Source organism: Saccopteryx leptura, chromosome 3 (genome assembly GCF_036850995.1).
Source record: "Saccopteryx leptura isolate mSacLep1 chromosome 3, mSacLep1_pri_phased_curated, whole genome shotgun sequence".
Classification (NCBI taxonomy): domain Eukaryota; kingdom Metazoa; phylum Chordata; class Mammalia; order Chiroptera; family Emballonuridae; genus Saccopteryx; species Saccopteryx leptura.
Genome location: NC_089505.1, coordinates 89798364 through 89821401, shown reverse-complemented (window position 1 = coordinate 89821401; position 23038 = coordinate 89798364). Strand labels below are relative to the sequence as shown.

General features: G+C 45.2%; 1 protein-coding gene across 4 annotated transcripts in view; it reads left to right on the top strand.

Annotated features, from left to right (window-relative positions):
• CLSTN1 (calsyntenin 1) overlaps window positions 1-23038 on the top strand; it is a 76513-nt gene that overhangs the window by 25795 nt on the left and 27680 nt on the right. For all 4 annotated transcript variants that reach the window (XM_066374990.1, XM_066374994.1, XM_066374991.1 and 1 more), the window contains exon 2: window positions 17769-17891. In XM_066374990.1, coding sequence (XP_066231087.1) covers window positions 17769-17891 — 123 coding nt within the window. The remainder of the gene's footprint in view (window positions 1-17768; window positions 17892-23038) is intronic.

Here is a 23038-nt window from a genome sequence, read left to right as displayed (position 1 = left end):
CACCACTGCTGTGGTTGGTGAATCGAGGCCCATTCTTTGCCTTCTGTGGTTTGGTCTTCCCTTGTCTGTTAGGATACCAATTTTAATAATTGTAATAAGTAACATTTCTCTGGTTTTCCACCCCTCCTTACTGTGGAGATACGCATCTGAATGAGGAGGACTCCAACTCCATCCCTCTCTCCCCTCCCACCCTCGTTACTCCTCACAAAACTGAGTTCTGAAATGTGGCCACTTAGAGTTGACACATGAAGAGCCACCACCTGAGGGAACAGAGCTTGAACAAGACTCCTAGGACCCTCCAGACCTACCCCCACTGCCCATCCCTGTGCCTCAAAGAAAATCCTCCAGTTCCCTGGGGGTGTTGACCTGCAGACTCGATCACCTCCCGGGCGGGCACTGTGGGAATCAGGCCAAGTGCCGCCTCTGTTTCCGGGGAGACTGTCGCTAAGGGCTCCAGGCCCCAGGGCTGAACCTGTGCCCCTGGCCAGGGAACAGGGCCGGCTGCAGGGTATTCATTACTGGGGCCTGAGGAAACCCTGTGACTCCAGAGCATTTCCACCTGGACCCCTCCCAACATTACAGCCCAACCCTCGGGGAGACCCCTGATTTCCTAAGCCTGTAAGAACTGTCTTCCCTGCACGCCCCTTCTGTCTTCTTTCGGAACTTCTAGAAGAGTCATGCAAGAGATTTTTGCCATTAGAAATCTCGTAGCTGGACACAGGGCTCCCATATTAGTGATGGCTACGTCACATTAAAGAGCGGCTCTCAGTTGATACATGAGGTTCATGAAACTCAGGAGGCTGAAGTAATTATGGAATACAGAAGTAGCCGTTAGACGCACTGGTTCTGTTCTGGGTTGGTGCCTGGCCTGTTAATTTTATGGAGTAACTCTTAATATTGGCTAAAACAATTTAATTAGAAAAGTCATTGACTTCTGCACTTCATGCTAGTGAAATGTTTTCATTTGCTTACTGGAAAAGCTTGTGCCTATGATATTAAGTTGCTTTGAAAAATTAAACAAAATGATTTAGAAAAATCTGAGTGTTAGGCCCTGGCTAGTTTGCTCAGTTGGTTAGAGCATTGTCCCAAAACACCAAGGTTGCGGGTTCTGTCGTCGTCCAGGGCACATCCGGGAAATGACCTATGAATGTATAAATAAGTGGAACAACAAGTGAATGCTTCTCTCTCTCTCCCCCTTCCTTTTTCTCTTTAAAAAAAAAATCTGGTAGAAAAACGAGATAAACAGGTAACTGAAGGGTGGCCACTTTAAATGTAAATATTTAAGAAAAATTTGTTGGCGAATGCTTTTAAATTTTCACATTTTTCCTGATAATAATGAATAAAATGTGCTAACCATCCTTGATGGCTTCGGATCAGGTATTAGACTGTAGAGAGGGTGTGCAGGAGCGGGTCCTCACCACACCTCCCTCTGTAGAGCATACCTGGAATGGAAGTCCTTATACCGTCTGTCCCTCAGCCAGCCAGCCAGCCATCTCTCTATGTAGTTTCCCCTTTCTCTTTCTCCTAACAGTGAGGTAAGAATGTTTCATTATGTAACCTCCTGAACAGTGTAACAGATACCCATCTATAAGATTAACTAGGGGAACGGGATGGGAAGCAGCCCTTCTTGAAAGTTGTTCTTTTCTTTTTTTTTTATTCTCAGTAAAAGCGTTTTGTATTTCTGTCTTTTTCACTTACCCTTCTCCCCCATTATCCAAGCTGTACTCCATCATCTCAGGGTCAGATTACCTTCTTTGTTACTTTGAACCTTTCTGTGTCTCTAGCCTTTTACATCCTCTAATAATGCAGCAACAGTGTTGCACCTGCGTTGTTTCCTGCCTGATCTCTTTCCCAGGAAGGCCAGCGAGGAGGGAAGTCTCCTTGTGAACTGTTAAGATGTGGCTGCCAAACACCAGGAAATGCAAGTAAAATTTGAGAACTACAGCATGAAAGAAACCTAGTTTTACGACTTGATTTCCGGTCCCATCGAGGTGCTGGATGAAGATGCCAGGTGTCCGAGGAGTAGACATTTCACTGTTGGAAATACCCTCCCCCTGGCTGGTTTCCTTGTGTTTCTGAAGCCTCTAGCAGGGGTCATCAAACTTTTTATAAAAACCACCCACTTTTGCAGTGCTGGTAGACCTGGTCCCTACCACCCACTAGTGGGCGGTCCAGCTTTCATGATGGGCCAATCACGGCGCTGTTTGGTTGCAGGGTAGGGACCAGGTTGACCAGCACTGCAAAAGTGGGTGGTTTTTATAAAAAATTTGATGACCCCTGCGAGCCTCCTGTCCGCTATGTTGTAGTTTCACTTTTTTTTCCCTTGAGAGAGGGAGGACTCATGGCTTTCTTTAGGTTCCCAAAAGGGCCCATGAAAAGGTCATGAACTCTGTTCAGGAGGACCTGCCACCTCAGTCACAGACCTGCCAGCTGCTGGGCGAGACCGGGCGCGTTCATGGTGGTATGCCGAAGACCCAGTGGTCCCCAACCTTTTTTGGGCCACGGATCGGTTTAATGTCAGAAAATATTTTCACAGACCGGCCTTTAGGGTGGGACAGATAAATGTATCACGTGACCGAGACAAGCATCAAGAGTGAGTCTTAGACGGATGTAACAGAGGGAATCTGGTCATTTTTTAAAAATAAAACATTGCCTGACCTGTGGTGGCACAGTGGATAAAGCATTGACCTGGAAATGCTGAAGTCGCCAGTTCGAAACCCTGGGCTTGCCTGGTCAAGGCACATATGGGAGTTGATGCTTCCTGCTCCTCCCCCCTGTCTCTCTCTCTCTCTCTCTCTCTCTCTCTCTCTCTGTCTCTCTCTCTCCTCTCTAAAATGAATAAATAAAATTTAAAAAAAATTAAAAAAAATAAATAAAACATTGTTCAGACTTAAATATAAATAAAACGGAAATAATGTAAGTTATTCTTTCTTGAAGTATATGGAGGAAAGAAGAGTTTTAAATGACAGTCTCACTAAAGCTGTCAAATAAAGGGTCATCAGTAAAACCCACCAAATCAAATCCTACAGTGTATAAAAAGAATTCCACTGTGACCAAAGGGGATTTAGTCTGTGTGTACAAGGCTGTTCCAGCATTCAGAAGTCAGCAATCCACCATCATATGAACTGTTCAAAAAAAGAGTGACATGACACATGTATTAATACAGAAATAGCATTTGACAAAATCTAACACCCATTCATGATGAAAACTCTCAGCAGGTCAGGAAGAGAGGGGAACTCTCTTAACTTGATAAAGAACATCTGTAAAAAAAAAACCCCAAAACCCAATGTAATAGACATAATGTGAAGAAAAAAAGAAAAGTCATGGAAACCACTAAAGCAATATTCTTTAAGGATGATTAATGATTTAAAATTTTTTCTTTTATAGCAGTAGAATTCAGGATAAAATAGCACATACCTAGAGGTGTGTTGAGTTAAATTATTTGATGTATCAAAATAATCTGGTGTTTTTTAGGTGATAATGCCATTATAGTTAGTTTTATTAGTTTTAAAGAGTCATCTTTTAGAGTTGTATGTTGGAGTATTGAGGGGGTGAAGTTATATGATATCTGGGATTTGTTTCAAAATAGTCGAAACTGGTGAAAGGAACAGGAGTGTGTAAGTCCAACAAGATTGGTCTTGTGTCACTAATTGTAGTGGTTGGGTCCTGGGTATGTGGGGTTTATTATTCTATTTTTTTCTACTTTTGTATCTTACGTAGTAAAAAAAAGACATTACTTGATATACAACTTGTTTGGGCACACCCCCTGGGTGGGTACTATGAAAACCAAGAAAATAACAAGTGTTGGGAGGCTGTGGAGAAGTTGGAACCCCGGAGCCCCAGTGGTGGCAATGTGCAACGGTGCAGCCGCTGTGGGAAACAATACTGGCAGGTCCTCACAGAATTAAAAATAGAATTCTCGAGTGATCCAGCAGTTCCACTCCTGGGGGCATACCCAAAAGAACCGAAAACAGGCCCTGGCCAGTTGGCTCAGCGGTAGAGCGTCGGCCTAGCGTGCGGAGGACCCGGGTTCGATTCCCGGCCAGGGCACAAAGGAGAAGCGCCCATTTGCTTCTCCACCCCTCCGCCGCGCCTTCCTCTCTGTCTCTCTCTTCCCCTCCTGCAGCCAAGGCTCCATTGGAGCAAAGATGGCCCGGGCGCTGGGGATGGCTCTGTGGCCTCTGCCTCAGGCGCTAGAGTGGCTCTGGTCGCAACATGGCGATGCCCAGGATGGGCAGAACATCGCCCCCTGGTGGGCAGAGCGTCGCCCCATGGTGGGCGTGCCGGGTGGATCCCGGTCGGGCGCATGCGGGAGTCTGTCGGACTGTCTCTCCCTGTTTCCAGCTTCAGAGAAATGCAAAAAAAAAAAAAAAAAAAAAAGAACCGAAAACAGGGACACAAACACGTATTTGTACAACTGTGTTCATGACATTATTTACAGTAGCTGAGGTGGCAGCCACCCAAGTACCTGTGACAGATGAATGTATAAACAACTGAATGCAGTACACCCATACACACAATGGAATATTATTCAGCTTTAAGAAGGTGACACATGCTATAGCATGAATGAACCTTGAGGACATTATACTAAGTGAAATAAGCCAGTCACAAAAGGACAGATACCCACGTACCAACTGTAGTTGAATAAGTTTCCTTTTCATAAAAAGAAAAGAAAAGAAAATGCCAGGAGTTTTTGTTGGCTTGCTTTTTGTTTTACACTGAACAGTATCCCTGTAGCAGAGTGCTTCTCTCTTCTGTGGAATAAAAGGGATCACCTTAGGCCTCTCCTGGGTCTGAGCCTGTGGGGATTTCCATTAGCTGTAGGTGTGTATAGGAAGAAGATGATGGGATGTTGTCATGGAATCCCTCCCGAATCTCCCTAGCTAGTTCTGTTCTCATAGCTTTTTCTAAAACACTGCTTCTGCTGAAGATTAATTTATTAATAAATTAATGTCTGTTGAACGCCTGTGTGGCGGGCATAGAGTGGGCTCTTCACTCACATTATTTATAATCCTCCAGACAAAGTGTGGAAAGAGGGAGGTCCCATTCCTGACTTAGGATGCAGAAATAGGCACAGGTGGTTAAAGAATCTGCCCCAAGGTAAGTGAGGCACAAACGGTTCACCTATTAACCAAGTTCCTTCCTTTTCTACCAAATGACGCTGTTGAAAACTTCCGACAGCCTCTGAAGAACTGAGGGTGCACATGGGTGCAGCAGAGCGGGGTGCTCACGCTGCTGCCCGCAGGACAGCTCGGCCCCAGCAGCACCTGCCTGTTGTGCACGCGTTCACCCCAGCCCTGCGCGTCCCAGAGCCAGCCAGACTCTTCTGCCGGGGCACTTTATTTGTGTTTTTATTTTATTTAAATTACTCCCTCAGAAGGATATTCCTTTTAAGGATGTCCTTGGGAGACCTCCATTTGTGCTTCTGGTGGCCCCCAGAGTCTATCTCAGATGCTCCCAAGCTCTCTCTTCCAGACACATGCCAGAATGTCACTTCCCCGCCCTGGGGAGTCTGGGAGGGGCCATGCCACTAGTTCTGACTGAAGGGTTAGGAGCAAAAGTGAGTTGTGCCCTTGCTGGGTCCACGGTTCAGCTCCTGGGAGGGGACCCTCCAAGTGCCCCCTCTTTCAGTCTGGCAAGTGGCATGCCCACATTGGAGGGAGAGGCTTTGTGGTCTCACTGGTCTCTGCTATTTATGTTTCCAGTACCGAGTTCCCTTCCCTGCGCTTGTAGCAACATCGTTTGAGGATGCGTCTGTGTTCTCTGACGGACCCAGCACCTTGCGTTTTGCTCATGCATCGTGAGCGGTATTCAGAATAGACATCAGAGTCTTTCTGTTTCTGAACAAACAGAGTCCCTGGCGATGCGGAGCCAAAAGGACCTTCGACATGAAGCTGATCTGAAGGCTCAGAGACGGTCTGATCTAAATAGGGGCTCGTGGTTGGGGACAGTGGTGCTTAGAGAGTCCACAAGAATGGATGTCTTTTTTATAGTTTTATTTTGGAACTATGTGAATAATTTACTCATTTTGGGTGTTTTTGTTTTTTTGAGGGAAAAATCAGCTGGAGATTTTATATCATTTAAAGCACTTTTCTATGCATATTACCTTTTAGACAAGGGCTCTGCGAACACAGGATTTCATTCTGCTCCTTCGATAAATCAAAAGCTGGATTTTTAAATCAAAACCGGTCATTTGCAGCACGCCATCAAAGGTACCTACTGCCACCTAGTGGCAGTGTTTCTTAATTGCAAACTTTTTTTTTTTTTTTTGTATTTTTCTGAAGCTGGAAACGGGGAGAGACAGTCAAGACAGACTCCCGCATGCGCCCGACTGGGATCCACCCAGCACACCCACCAGGGGCGACGCTCTGCCCACCAGGGGGCGATGCTCTGCCCCTCTGGGGCGTCGCTCTGCCGCGACCAGAGCCACTCTAGCGCCTGGGGCAGAGGCCAAGGAGCCATCCCCAGCGCCCAGGCCATCTTTGCTCCAATGGAGCCTCGGCTGCGGGAGGGGAAGAGAGAGACAGAGAGGAAGGAGGGGTGGGGGTGGAGAAGCAAATGGGCGCTTCTCCTATGTTCCCTGGCTGGGAATCGAACCCGGGTCCCCCGCACGCCAGGCCGACGCTCTACCGCTGAGCCAACCGGCCAGGGCCAATTGCAAACTTTTGATGGGCCGAAGTTAAACGTTGAATTTGCAAACCAAACATGTAATATTATCTAAGATTTACTGGTGAAATGCCTACAGTCACGTAGCACCTACTGTCACACTTATTATGTCATAACTGGGCCGATATGTCCAATGTAGATGTTCTGGAATGAGAAGGGGCACACATCAAATTTGTTTTTTAAAAGAGTGGATGTCTCTTTGTAAATGAATTTATCAGAGGAGAACTTTGGTGCTGGGTTGATGTCCGGGCTCCCACACAAAGGCTTTGGAACCACCTTGCCGGGGTCTGTGATTTACATGATCTGGACAAGGGGCCAACCTCTCCTTCGCACACAGAGTTGGGATGTACTAGGAAGGTAGACATTTTTATAGTTAAAGTGAAGTTGACTACTATATATTCTTTTCACTTTGATCTTGAAATCGCTGGCGGTTTTATCACCACAACAACTAGCCGTGTCTTAGAGTGAACAACGTGTGCTCCAGAGATAGCCTAACCTTTACAGAAGGTCTGATCGCCAACTTGCCATTCCCTGATTTTAATTAATACTACACCATTCAAAATTTCTTTGATTTGGAAACAGGGAGGCGGTTAGTCTCCTGCATGCGCCCAACCAGGATCCACCCGGCATGCTCACCAGGGGGTGATGCTTTGCCCATCTGGGGCATTGCTCTGTTGCCACCAGAGTCATTCTAGCGCCTGAGGCAGAGGCCATGGAGCCATCCTCAGCGCCCGGGCCAACTTTGCTCCAATGGAGCCTTGGCTGCGGGAGGGGAAGAGAGAGACAGAGAGGAAGGAGAGGGGGAGGGGTGGAGAAGCAGATGGGCGCTTCTCCTGTGTGCCCTGGCCAGGAATTGAACCCGGGACTCCTGCACGCCAGCCGACGCTCTACCACTGAGCCAACTGGCCAGGGCCTCTTTGATTTTTTTAAAAGTGATTTATACTGTGGAAGAAATGAAATCAGGGGAAGACTTTCAGCACGGGTGACCTGTTCTTAGATTTATGGCTGGTCGCCTCTTGGCTTTATTTGTGGGTCCTTTTTGGATGATTACAGAAACATCAGTCACTTGCTTCCATAAATATTTTATAATGCCAATTGAATGTGATGAAATATTGAAAATATCATTTATTAAATATTTAAAAGTTCAGGCTTTGAAACCGGCCAGATCTCCTTGTTCTGCTGCTGCCAGCTTCAAGGAGCAGTTTAGAAAATTAGAATACTAGGGGGAGAAATTAGAAGGACTGGAAATACCACTATCAAGTTATTTTTTGCCTTAAACCATTAGCCATTTTCTGCTGCGGGCCTTTCTGTTAGGGGAGCAGAGATACATATTTTATATGCTACTATCTTTTATACTTTCTGTGGTTCTAGGTTTTCTGCAGTTTGCTTAGTATTTTTTTACCTCCTTACTGGGTTAGGTGAATTCTTTTAAAGTTTAAGGAGTTTTGTGGACTCACATATTGGAATAATCTTCAGCTTCATTTGCTGTGCTTGTAATTTTATGAATAAACCTTAAGTATGAAAACAAATTGGAATTGGCTGTTGCTCATAATGATACAGTATTACTAGTAAATTGAATGAATAGTGTCTGTGTTTTGAAAGGAGAGGTTGGTGACAAGTTGGAGGTTTTGGAGGGCTTTCTTTACGATCGCCTGCTCATCTGTGTCACCTGTAACTGTAGGCATGTCAGGGTTTAACAGGCTCCCTGGGGAAGGTGGCGAGTTTCAGCCATGAGGACAAACACGCAGTCTGACTAGAGTTTTCATAAAAATATTACTAGCCCTGGCCAACTGGCTCAGTGGTAGGGCGTTAGCCCGGCATGTGGAAGTCCCTGGTTCGATTCCCGGCCAGGGCACACAGGAGAAGTGCCCATCTGCTTTTCCACCCTACCCCCTCTCCTTTCTCTCTATCTCTCTCTTCCCTTCCCACAGCCAAGGCTCCATTGGAGCAAAGTTGGCCAGGAGCTGAGGATGACTCCATGGCCTCTGCCTCAGGTGCTAGAATGGCTCCTGTTGCAACAGAGCGACATCCCAGATGGGCAGAGCATCGCCCCCTGGTGGGCATGCTGGGTGGATCCCGGTTGGGTGCATGTGGAAGTCTGTCTGTCTGCCTCCCTGCTTTTCACTTTAGAAAAATAAAAAAAAAACCCAAAAACTTATGTTAGCTGCCGGGGTCCAGCCCCGGGGGGGATCCAGGGGTCCCACAGGAGGAGACGGCGTCGGCGAAATTCGAGTGAGAGAGCCGAATTCTTTTCTTTCTCTTTATTCTCTTGTTAGCATTTACTGCCAGGCATCTCCACCAAATGCTAGTACAGCTCCTTTTTTATACACACACACCAAGTTACAATTACATGGTATTAATCATTGCTTCTGTTTCACTATGTTTACATGTTTCCAGATAACAGTTAGTTTATATCTGTAAACTACAAATCATTCAAAGTACAACTAAAAAATAACTTGAATAGCGATAACATCGGTAAAAGCTTTTAAAGGATTAGTACTAACTAATAACTCAACTTTACTGTTGTTTGTGAGTCAAGGGGCAGAGAGAGATTAACAGACAAAATCATTAAGGACTAGCAAAGGACCACCGCTTGCTCAGGCAAATGGCCTGGAATTTATGCAGTGTCCTGGCTTTTCTCACAAGATAACAAAAGGCTTGCCCATTGAGAAACTGACTTAACATTAAGAGTAACTTTTACTTAAAGATATATAGAGTGCACTCGCAAGATAGCTTAGTAGCAACATAATTTCAGAAGACATTAATTGCTATTGCTTCTATGGATGCCCCCTGCCATACCTCTCATTATCAGAAGAAAGAATTTTTGGGAAAGTTTATAAATCTCATGAGTGTCTCACTGAGAAAGTCCAGCAACTGCCTTCAGTCATAAAACAATTCTCTTAGCAAAACATCCTTTTCTTGCTGACTGCATTCCTATCCCAGGCCATGCAACAGGCCATTCCATAACACCTTATCTAAGATTCTATTGTCTGGTTAAACTTTATTTATTTACTATATTCATACACTAGCTAAGTTCTGGCTATATTCTTTCTAACATGATTAATAATAAGAAATTCTCCTACAAACTTAACCCTTTACGAGGGATATCATAGCCAGCCTCTTATGTTTATGAGCCCAGTTCAAGGGGCTTACAGGCTTTTCTGTGGAACTTACACCTTCTGTCTCATTTCCAAAGAAATTACTACAAATCTACAGGGAAAGCACGGTACTATTATCCCTGTGTCACAAATAATAGCACACACCCAGAAAAAGGGGGGATATAAGGCCAGATTAATTCAAAAGATTAAAGGGGGAAGTATCGTGCCTTTCCTTGCGGTGACTTTGTCAACCCGCAGCTGTTGGTCTTTACTGCGGTAACTCTATCTTCTTTTGCTGTGACTTTGTCAACCAGCAGTTGTGGATCTTCTTCTGCTGTGACCTAGTTAGCCAGCATTAGTGGATCGGCTCCCGACATCTCCCCCTTTTTTATTATTTAAATAAAGCTTTTGTATTTTCACCGTTGTTTCTCTGAGATTGCTGTTTAAGAGTCGGAACATGACTGGAAGGACAAGAAGAGTGATAATTGCCACAGCTATTATTATGCCTATATCAGTAGCCAGAGAGGTCAGGCCATGCATAGAAAACATACTTTTAATGTTTTCAACAAATTGATCAGCTACTTCTGAGGCAGAGACTAAAGAGCCTGAATGTCCTAAGTTTTGTATCTGCTGATGTAATTCCCTTAAATCTAAACTAATATCACTATTATTCCATACACCTAACAAATGATTCTGTACATTATTCCATGCTATGATAGACTGATTGTATTCTAAAGGAGTCACACATATCCACCTGAATCCTGCATGGCATCTAAGAGTCATTCTAGCTTTCATAGCTAACAGCTCATTACATATGTGAATAAAAGCCTCCTCTAAAGCATTCACTTTCAATTCTAACTTCCTATCTATAGTCTCCTGTACTGCTAATGCAAGAGATATATTACGAGATAAACTATCCACATGATTTGCAGTGTGAACTGATTGATTTGTTTTGTCCAGTAGCCTCAACATTAAGTACCTGAATTGAAAGTACAGCTAGCATAGCAATAAACATATTAACAGGGTTACGCTCTATATTTTGTTGACGACAAATTGAATCAGCCCTTTCAGACAACGCCTTCAACTGGTCCCAGGTTGGTGGGTTGACAGTTCGAGTAGAGCGAGCCATCCGTTGATAGGGAGGTCGTCTAGCTCCCTGTAGTGACAATCGCTGTATCCCTCGAGTAACAGGATCATACGGAGAGCTCCTTGATGACCTCTGCTGGGAAGTCACTGATGACGCGGGTGGCACAGAAGTCTCCTCCGGACTGGATGGTGTATAAGGAGGAGGAGGAGGGAGATAAGGAGGGGGCGGCAGCGGCAGCGGAGACCTCCGGCGAGGCATGGCGAATCAGCCGGTCTGGGATCCAAAGAGGCGAGTCAGCGTCCTGTGGAAATATACAAGCATACCCTCTCCCCTGGGTTAGAATTACATCTGGTCCCTTCCATTGACCTGTCAATAAATCCTTCCACTTTGCCATTGGTTTAGGCTTATCCAGATCCAGATTCCAGTGTCTCAGGTGTTGAATAATCCTGTATATCAGCATTCAAAAGAAATTTTTTAAAGTAAAAAGCATGATAAAGAAGATTTGCAGGAGTTCCAGTATATGAGTTTCCTATATTCATAAAAACATTTCTATTCTATTAATTAACAGGCAATTTAAAGAACATGTTAAAGCTGGAAAATTCTAGTGTGGCTTTCATTATTTTTCTATATTAAAAAGTCTACACCTTTGTTAGGCAAATCTACTCTGCTTCATGCTCTGTAGCCACAGCAAGCAGCCTGAAGCTTGAAGCAGTTTAGTCAAAATTAACAAGTCTTTAGGATTCATATTTCATATTATTTAAATTTAAATGAGCGCGCTTTACTTGTTTCAATTAAAATTATAAATTTGTAGGGATGATATTTTTATAATATTAGAGCCGGCATATTCAATTTTTGCATGCAAGAACTTAAAAAATCACATTTAGACAACATTAAACAAAGACCAAACACAAACAAGAATCAGACAAAGTAGACAAATCAGACAGATTAGAGAGAAACCCGGGATTTTAGAGATTAGAGTATGGCCTGCTTGATTTTTACACAGGGCAATTTTGATTGGAACATATTGGATAGAAACCAAACAGAACTCTCTCTTGAAAAGTTTCAAGAACGGCCGTTTATGAGATTCTGTTTAGCCATATCCAAACAGGTGTTCCCTTTTCCCTCTTTTCAGGCATAGAACAGGAAAGAAATAAAATGAGTTGAGAGAAAGAGGAGAACAAAAAAAAAAAAAACAACTGTAATTTTTCCAAATTCTTAAGTCATTCTATTTTACTAAAAATCAGATAATAACACAACTTTAAAACTCATCTCAGTCTCTAATCATTCTTAAATTCTAATAGCTGCTACAACCTGCAGCCGAAATTCCTCCATTTCAACCCCCACAAGAGGCTTGTTTCTCATATTTTGCATGGAGGCATGGGTGGTTCAGTGGTAGAATTCTTGCCTGCCACGCGGGAGGCCCGAGTGAGGTCTGAGACAGACCGGAGTTGACAAATGGATTCAGGCTGGCCCCAATTGTTATTGGGGCCTGAGGCTGGCCCCCTTGCCAGTTTCCCTGATTGCTACTTTGATTACTTGTCAGATTTAAATTATGTGGGGGCTGCCATTCTATTCCTAACTTTGGTCCTAATGGCTGTCCGTTTTTGTGAAATTTAGAATGGCACTGCTTTGCCCAATGAAATCCTTTTAGACAGCGTGGACACAAAGTCTTAGGCAATGGGACATTATTATTAGTATTATTAATTACAGGAGCTGTCCCTTGCACTCCTGGGCCTGCTTGCCCACTCTTGTTAGGGCATTGTCGGCTAAAGTGGCCCGTTTGATTACAAGTAAAGCAAGTAAGACTTCCCTTAGAGGAAGCTTCATTGACAGAAGGCATTTTTCCTTGATACATAGTCTTAATAAATTGAGGATACGTTTCTCCTTTTAAAGCTGCAGCAATAGTTACTCCCTGAACAAAAGCAGGATTTACATCCTGACAGGCTTTGATGAAATCTCCTATCGTTCCTTCTCTCCTCACTGACCGCAACATGGCCTGGCAAGTAAAATCAGCATCTTCATAAGCCAACTGTTTAATTATAATATCTCCTGCCGCCTCATTTGAAATAACTCTTCTTACTGCTTGAATCAACCGAGCAACAAACTCCCCACAAGGTTCATCACCTCTCTGTTTTACTCCTACCACAGTAACATCTCCACCAGACGAAGCTGGCAACTTTCTCCAAGCTGATATAGCACAACTATTCACTTGTATCAAAGCCGGTTTAGAAAGTTTTAACTGTTCACTAACATCAGCAAATTCTCCTTCTCCCGTAATCATTCCTCCAATCACAGGATCATGAGTCCTCCGATTCTCAACTGCCTGCTGTTTAGCTTGCTCCTCATATTCAGCTCTCCAAAGGAGATAATTTCCTCCAGATAAACAAGCTTTAGCCACTTGTTCCCAATCATAAGGAGTCATCCAATTATGAGAAACTGTTTCTATCAAAGACATAGTATAAGGAGAGGTGGGTCCATATTGACTGCAAGCCATTTTCAACTCTTTCAATAATTTATAAGAAAGCGGCTCCCATGTAGGATCCTCCTTATCAAATTCACCAGCCACAGCCACAGGGAAACATAATGCCAAATCAGTTTCCCCTTGGTCGCAAGAAGCTTGAATTGCCTTCTGCAACCCTGTTAACCCAGATGATTTTTTCTTTTCATTAACATCTGGTGATTGTACTGGTAGAGGCAAAGACATTTTAACAGCCTTATTTTCATCCTTTTTGTCAGTCTTGGAGGAATATAATATGGGCAAGACTGTTTTTGACTTCCAATCCTCATTATCCCTATTATTTTTAGCTGCCTCATCTTCTAATTCAGCCTCATCTTTTGGAGATAAATGATCTTCACTATCATCCTGATGTTTACTTAATTTTAAAGAGGCCATAGCATGATTTGTAGTATCTTGAGACTGCCTTTTACTTCTAATTAACGGAGTCTCTTCTTTTGGAGGAGCAGTTGCCTTAGAAAGTTTATGCATCTCATGTTCTGGATTTAAGGCATCTTTAATCAAGCTCCATAAAGCAAATGCATCAACTGGGACCTTTTCTGGTCCATGTAGCTCATAATAAAGTTTTAAATCTTCTCCAACTTGAACCCATTCCTCGAAATCAAGCGTTCCCTCATCTGGAAACCATGGAGAACATTTTTGTATGAATTTCATAAAACGAGCTACTTGTTTAGAGGAGACCTTAACTCCTTTTTGGGAAAGTGTATACTTAATGACTTTTATAAAGAGTCTTCTTTCTTTAGACTCAGTATGGCCCATGACTTCTCAAAATCTTAAGTTCTGAAATTCTCCACCTATCCTCACCCTGTCTTTCTTACAGGGGGGTCTGCAGCACCCTGAGTGGAGTCCTAGCCGTCCCGAGACAACGAGGGGGGATTACCTGTAGGTCCCTGTTCGGGCGCCAAATGCCGGGGTCCAGCCCCGGGGGGGATCCAGGGGTCCCACAGGAGGAGACGGCGTCGGCGAAATTCGAGTGAGAGAGCCGAATTCTTTTCTTTCTCTTTATTCTCTTGTTAGCATTTACTGCCAGGCATCTCCACCAAATGCTAGTACAGCTCCTTTTTTATACACACACACCAAGTTACAATTACATGGTATTAATCATTGCTTCTGTTTCACTATGTTTACATGTTTCCAGATAACAGTTAGTTTATATCTGTAAACTACAAATCATTCAAAGTACAACTAAAAAATAACTTGAATAGCGATAACATCGGTAAAAGCTTTTAAAGGATTAGTACTAACTAATAACTCAACTTTACTGTTGTTTGTGAGTCAAGGGGCAGAGAGAGATTAACAGACAAAATCATTAAGGACTAGCAAAGGACCACCGCTTGCTCAGGCAAATGGCCTGGAATTTATGCAGTGTCCTGGCTTTTCTCACAAGATAACAAAAGGCTTGCCCATTGAGAAACTGACTTAACATTAAGAGTAACTTTTACTTAAAGATATATAGAGTGCACTCGCAAGATAGCTTAGTAGCAACATAATTTCAGAAGACATTAATTGCTATTGCTTCTATGGATGCCCCCTGCCATACCTCTCATTATCAGAAGAAAGAATTTTTGGGAAAGTTTATAAATCTCATGAGTGTCTCACTGAGAAAGTCCAGCAACTGCCTTCAGTCATAAAACAATTCTCTTAGCAAAACATCCTTTTCTTGCTGACTGCATTCCTATCCCAGGCCATGCAACAGGCCATTCCATAACACCTTATCTAAGATTCTATTGTCTGGTTAAACTTTATTTATTTACTATATTCATACACTAGCTAAGTTCTGGCTATATTCTTTCTAACATGATTAATAATAAGAAATTCTCCTACAAACTTAACCCTTTACGAGGGATATCATAGCCAGCCTCTTATGTTTATGAGCCCAGTTCAAGGGGCTTACAGGCTTTTCTGTGGAACTTACACCTTCTGTCTCATTTCCAAAGAAATTACTACAAATCTACAGGGAAAGTACGGTACTATTATCCCTGTGCCACAAATAATAGCACACACCCAGAAAAAGGGGGGATATAAGGCCAGATTAATTCAAAAGATTAAAGGGGGAAGTATCGTGCCTTTCCTTGCGGTGACTTTGTCAACCCGCAGCTGTTGGTCTTTACTGCGGTAACTCTATCTTCTTTTGCTGTGACTTTGTCAACCAGCAGTTGTGGATCTTCTTCTGCTGTGACCTAGTTAGCCAGCATTAGTGGATCGGCTCCCGACAGTTAGCTTTTTTCATTTTTTTTAATGATGAATTAATAAACATGAAAACTTATCTTGGTTTTAGTTTCCAATACAGTGAATACTGAGAGGTCGGTAGGCAGGTGGATGGATGGAGCCCACCCACATAAACACAAGCTGTCTGGGCCCTCAGTAGCGTTCTGGTGTGAACAGCTCTGTTTAGGTCACATTCATCCAGCTGCTGTGTGAATAGGTCCAGGACAAAAATGAGCTTGGCCCCGTGGCTCTCGTCATAAATAGTAGGCGAGCAGCAGAGATGACAAGAAGAGGCTGTGTCTGGGTTTTGTGCGTGTGGAGTTTTAAATGCAGTAAATAAGTGTAACGAAATTTCCCATCGTAACCACCCTAAGTGTACAGTTCAGTAGCATTAAGTACATTTGTTCATGTTGTTGTGCAGCCATCCCGAGAACTCTTATCTAGCCAAACTGAAACTGTATCCCTTAAACTAGCCCTGTGGGTCTGGATGGACGCAGAAAGTGCGGTCTGCTGTGGGTTCGGATGTGGCGTGCACAGATGTCTGGCGGATGTGTCACTGATTAGAGAGCTGGTAGCTTGTTTCCCGCCCAGACGGCGGCCTTCACGTGCCCAGGAGCACGCTGCTCCTCAGTGCACTGCGTCGTGAGCGCAGGTGAGGTCCAGGTGCTTCTCATCACGTTCTCTCCTTCCATAATGACCATCACAGTGGCAGAAAGCAGTGTCCCGTCATGGTGACCTCGTGTCAGAGACGGTTAAACATTTACATTTAGCTTCAGAGGCTTTTGGATTGATTTGCACTCACGGGAAGGAGTCTGAGTAGTTCATTCAACAAACAGGCACCGCCTACTTGGAAATAAAAGTGCGTAGCCTTCCTTGTGATCAGGTCGGCTAAGTGGAGGTGCCCTGTGGTTAGCACGCGCCCTGAGGTGTGGCGCGGGCTGGTAACACTTGAGGTGAGAGCAGAAAGGAAAAGAAGTCCCGGCTCTGTGCGGAGCCCGCCGGGCACCTGTGGAGCTGGGTGCCAGGGAAGGAAGTGTGGTGGCCGGCAGGGACAGGGACAGGCCCAGGCCCAGGCCCAGGCGAGATGGAAGGGATTGGAACTAGTTGATTGTACCAGGTATGCGCCGGCCAGAACAGCTCAGTTCTTACCTTAAATACAAAAGTAGCCGTTATAGTGCCTGGACTGGAAGGAGACCATTGCTTCTCCAGTTATGGCCGCAGCCCTCTGGGGAGGGTGGGGAAGCCTGGTTCACAAACCGACTTGTTGAGATCAAGTTCGGTTGTGTGCTCAAGGTCACCCAGAGAATAGAGGTCAAGGGGGCTCAAATCTGACCTGAGTCAGCCTGACTCCACAGGAGGGTATTTTTTTTTGTTTAATTTTTCATTGAATTCAATGGGGTGATGTTGATAATTAAAATTATTCAGGTTTCAGGTGCACAGTTCCACAATACATCTTCTGTCTATAGCATTGTGTTCATCTTCCCAAGTCAAGAGTGAGTTATTCTTTTTTATTTTTTTAAGATTTTATTTATTGATTTGAAAGAGAGAGAAGTGGGGGGAGGAGCGGGAAGCATCAATTCGTAGTTGGCTTCTCATCCGTGCTTTGACCGGGCAAGCCCTGGGCCTCGAACTGGTGACTCAGTGCTCCAGGTCGACACTGTCTACTGCACCTCCACAGGTCAGGCAGTTATTCTTTAACACTGTTTTCCGTCAGCTCTTTTAGGAAATTTGCATTTTGTTGTTTTATTTTAATACCTTATATATTTGTAATTTTATATTCATAAAATTATCTACTTTGCATCTCTGTTTTACATTTTTGTTTGTAATGCTAATTTTAAATGAGTAATAATGTATTGTCATAAAGAAATAACGTTTTTTCTTTGTAACTTTTCTGTATAGGGCTGAAAAACAGTTTGAGTTTGTCTACTGGCCATCATTCTTCTTTCAGCTTCTAGAGTGGGATCTGGTTTCTTCCCCAGGCTCAGATAGTTTCTCCATTACTTACTCTAGAATTTAGAATTTCATCCCATTTGGGTCTTGACACCAAACTCTGCAACAAATAAATGCAAGTGTTGCCTCCCAGACCAGTGAGAGTTTTATTACTTTTAATAACAAACATATGCCTTCGAAAGCCGTTGAGTTTAAAATAATCATTCTAACCTGCTGTGTTTTCTCTCTCTCCCTTTAAACACAGCTAACAAGCACAAGCCGTGGCTGGAGCCCACCTACCACGGCATAGTGACAGAAAATGACAACACCGTGCTCCTCGACCCGCCGCTGATCGCCCTGGACAAAGACGCCCCACTGCGCTTCGCAGGTATGGGCGTGGTTCCCACCCGCTCTCGGTACACACGCTTGCACCGGGTGGGAAGCGCCAGGATCACGTCTCACCTTTTCTCAAAGTGTCTTGCTGGCTAAGGGTAGTTTGTGGCTCCTGGGCCCCCTATGTTTCCTTGTTAATTTTAGTAGTGGGAGCACCTGACGAAAAGCCTGTACTTGTGGTTGAAAAGCAAAATATTTCATTGCATCCTTTTACACCTTGTCTTGATGACATCAGACGGGTAACACCTAGGCCAATGGGTCTCAAATGTAATCATGCACACAGCGCGCACCTGTGGGTCATGTTAAAATGTGGATTTGGATACAGAGGGTCAGGGAGGACCTGAGATTCTGGCCCTTTAATCTGCTTGCAGGTGCTGCTAGTCTGTGAGGGGCAAGGAGCTGGGTAATTACAGCTCAGGGTCTTCCTTGCACGACCTCGGTTACAGTTACCTGAAAAAGAGTGTTTGAAAATGTTGAGCCCCTCTTTTTTTTTTTTTTTACAGAGGCAGAGATAGACAGGGACAGACAGACAGGAATGGAGAGAGATGAGAAGCATCAATCATCAGTTTCTCGTTGCGCATTGCGACTTCTTAGTTGTTCATTGGTTGCTTTCTCACATGTGCCTTGACCGCAGGCCTTCAGCAGATCGAGTAACCCCCTGCTGGAGCCAGCGACCTTAGGTCTAAGCTGGTGAGCTCTTTGCTCAAGCCAGATGAGCCCGCGCTCAAGCTGGCGACCTCGGGGTCTTGAACCTGGGTCCTTCCGCATCCCAGTCCGACGCTCTATCCACTGCGCCACCACCTGGTCAGGCGAGCCCCTCTTTATAGAGAAGTCCTTTGGTGTAGATTTTACTTTGAATACATTTTTAAAGCGGAGGCTATTTCATGAGATTGCCACCTGGCTGTAGCGAGAAATCCGGGATCGCTTGGAGATTTGCTGCTCTGCTAACATTTAATAGCATTCTGCACATCAGAGCAGTTCTTACCTTAGTCGTGTCCATAGTAACTTCCTCGACTGGTGGAGAAATGTGCCATGTCATCCTTTCTTTGCCTGAGAGTCACAGTAGACATTGTGAAGTCGGTTTTTAAAAAGTAGTTGTCGCGTGATATTTTTCCAGGACACAAGTTCTCATGTGAGTGTGCTATCTGCCTACTGACCAGTGAGAAAAATTCAGTTAACTTGTATGGGTCAGATGGTACGTTAATCTTACTGTGTTTAAACTGAGGGAGATGAACGTGCTTCTGAAAGTCTATTTAAACAATAAATTTGTTCTTCATTCTCTTCAAGTGCCACATCCCATGTTCAGGAAAGTAACATGGGGACCCGCCACGCTGTTTGAGTCAGTGGTGGACACAGACCTTCTTTCCCATGGTTTTGCTTGTTTATGGGTTGTTAGAAACCCGATTAGATGGACAATAGAGGAAGCACTCTGTGCTGTGGACACACACGTAGCATTTGTCCAGTAGCTGTGATTTTCTTGTCTGGTCGTCCCCCCCCCCCCCCCGCCGAATTTGAAATAATTTTTTTTAGCATTTTTAGCATTGCATATCGGTTTTCTCTGGAACTAAGTAAGTAGATGTTTGAGCAAACACACACCCCTTGCAAGCCCTATTTAGTTACTAATATACGTTCCTCTTTATGAGAGTGACCGTTCCGTGCTGTGTAAATAACTCGACTAGGATTTTATCTAGCTTATGTTTTTGAGCGGACTTACACATTCCTGACATTTCATGCATTTTTAGGAGATGATTGCAGTCAGTTCTGTATCGTTCCTCGGGCCTCTCCTTGCTCTGAAGTGTCAGCTGTGTGTGTGGTCCTGTGGTTTGTACTTAGACTGGCGCCTGGGACTGGTTGATGCTCCTTTGGTATCGTAGGAGGGACGCGTGAGTTTGCCCGAGATCACACAGCTCCTCAGCGATAGGACTGCTTTCCCACCAGGCGGTCCGACTCCAGCCTCCATTCGGAGGTTTCCTGTGTGAGCTCTCATGACGTCATCTTTGAAACATCCTGGGTCTCAGTCTTACCCCACCACAGGAATGTGCACGTGACCACCGGAGATTACTTGTCGGGCTTCTGAAATAAATACATGGTGATGTTGGCAGCTTAGTCACCAAAGTACGCTGTACATTGTCACGACTGAGACATTTGTGTTGAACGCAGAGTCTAGTCCAGAGTGTTTTCTTGGGGTGAAATAAGAAAATAAAGTCTGGTATTTGTCAAGTAGTTTTGGAAATTAAAATGTCTAAATTCCTTATTCAACCCCTTTCCTTAATCTGCTAAAAGCCGGCGTAGAGGTGGGTAAGCAGTTGTGTTGTCTGTTTTGTGTATTTGGTGGTGAGTTAAAAGCTTGAACCCCTGACACACGCCACCTTGTCACCCCCCCTTAGGCTCTTCCTCTTATGGGTGGTCTCACTCCTGCACCCTCGTCCTGCTGTCCCAGACCGAATGCAGGGATTTCACAAGATCAGTTCAAGTTACAGTCGAAGTCGAGACCCAAAGTAAAGAATGGGAACTTTATTGTCTTTGCTGTTTAATTGCAACCAACTCAGCTTTGTGACTCTGATCTCCATATTCTTTGTAATTGGTGAGACTCAAGCCCTGGGTGAATACTGCACCCCCCCCCCCCCCCCCAGTGTTGCCTCTTTAGCCTCTGCCAGGGACTGACGTTGGGATTGTGGCACTGAGTTGGGTGTATTTGGTTAAGCCACATGAAACTGCCATTTTTATATGTTGAAACTGTCAAAATATTGGAAGGGAAAAAAATGGCATATCAGAAATGTCATGTGGTTCAGCTTAATTCATGCAAGGCAGTTAGTTGAGTAGCCATTTTCAGTAAGTATCTGGATGTTAGGACAGAAACTTTGCATCGGCAGTTACTGACCTGCAGGAACTCATTACGGGCGCAGTTGCCTCTGGGATCAGTAGTGTCAAATATCAGGTGATGATGCCAGGTCTTGGGAGACTGTAAAGAAGCATAAAGGTTGGCCCCTGTTCTCAAAGCAGATAATCTGAGGGGCAGGGGGGGGGTGTCAAAACCACACGGGCAGAGTGGACGCCAGACACTCAGTGCCGAATGAGGGAAGCAACACACCAGATGGACCGGGACCCATTAACAGGCAAGATGATGCGGTTACGGAAAGCAGGGTGATTTAGTTCCCTGAGGCCGGGGGTATTGACACGGACTGGGAAGGCAGGGCGGGGATAGGAGCACATGCGGGACCTGGCAGGGCTTCCAGAGCACAAGGTGAACAGTTTGCTTGAGTTGCGTGTGCTGTGAAGGAGCAGAGTTGGGTGTTACCTTGGGGGGCCGCACGGTGTCCGGTACCGAGCGGAACACATGGGGTGTGGCTGTGCATGCGTAGCGCTAACACTGGGTTCAGATCCCCCCCCCCGGGGGTCCGCACACTGAGTGCAGATCCTGTGTTGTCTTCCCAGCTGCTTGAGACCGCACCCCAGGCAGAGGCTAAGACATCCACAACCAGCCAGTGAGGCCCGGAGACCCCTCACGGACTCCTTTTCTCAAGCATGGCCTGCAGCCTGTCTGCTTTGGGTCCATCTGGTCACGCTGGCTAAAAACACAGATTCCTGGGCTCCCCAGAGCTGCTGAGTCAGAGTTTCTGGGGATGGGACTTCTTGGGAAACCACGTTTTGAACAAGCTTCCCAGGCAGTCAGTCCTTGACGCTGGAATTCAGCTGGTGAGCCGCAAGAATTTTTAAAATGTGCAGTATCTGACTATTTAGTCAGCAACACTGGCCTCTTGTCCCTTAGACTGTCAAATAAAGAAATTACAACAGCCAATACAACAATAGCCATCCTGCATAATGAATCAAAATTATACCTATTTCTTTGTCTCATATATATATATATATATATATATATATTTTTTTTTTTTGGTGTGCTGCGGAATTTTAGTAATTAGTTGATGTGTGCCACGAGATGAAAAAGGTTGAAAGTCGCGGCTGTCGTCTGTGAGGACCTTGGAGGGCGGAGCCCTTGGGTGGTTCTGTGGGGGCTGTGAGGGCAGACCCCGTGGGGTGTGTCCTCTGTTTCTGTGTGTTGAAGGTGCTTGAGAAACTGTACTGGTAAGAGCCACACGTGAGCCTGTCTCAGAAGCCAGCCTGGATCAGTTGTCAAAAATAAGCCTCAGCTTGGATGTCCAGCTGGCGAGCATGGGCGCCGGGGCTGAGTGAAGAGAAGTGGCTTGGGGACACGAGTTGGGTTAGCAGGGACATTGTAGTGGGCGCCCACTGCTCAGCAGGTGCCCATTTTCCCTGGTTCCAGATCGGAAGGTCTATAACCCGTTACCCCGCCTCCCTTAGCCAAATGCACCCACGACCCACGCTGGGCTGGCCAGGTGCTGTCTTCTTGGAGCAGAGAGGCGAAGAGGCTGATACCAGTTGAGGCTGGATTCCATCTGTCTAGGCCAGTTTGCTCTGGGCCTGTGGTGGCCCTGATGTCCTGGTTTCTTGAGCTGCCTTGGTCTCTGGCTGTTTCCAAGTCCCTTTCTCTGGCCTGCAGTAAATTCCATGAGTTCATGATGGCTTTTCAGTGAAGTCCCTTTTGCCTGAAATCGCCTGAATGGGTTTTTCTGTTGCTTGCACTCAGAGAACCTACCTGTCTGAGCCGCAGTAGTGACCTCCATTAGGAGTGCCGCGCAAGGCAGGGTGGCCTGAGAGTGGGGGAGACTGTCGGCTTGGCTCTAGAGACACTCCTGCCCCTCTCCTCTGGGGAAGAGCAGGGCAGAGTGAGGTTCTCCTCAGCTGTGGCAGGAGACTCAGAAAGAATGCCAAGCCAGCCTGAAGCCAGGTTTCTCAGAGGAACGGAGGAGGAAAGTGAGGGCCAAACGCTGTCAACTGAGAGCCCTGGACAGGACTTTGGACACCGAGAAGTCAAATCTATATTGTGTGGGTTCACCCATTGTTATAGTCTTATGTTTGGCTTTTTAAAAATTCTGCAATAAAGTTCCTTTTGACTGTTTTAGATGATCTCAGGGGAGCAAGGGGGAGAGAGACGGGAAAGGTTTGGTCCATTCCGAGGCCTGCTTAGCTGGAGAGGTCGTCCGGGAAACTTGGTGCGGCATTTCCAACGTGCTGAGAGCAGGGTTTTAGGTCGACTTACCTAGCAGAGCAGGTGCCCGTGGT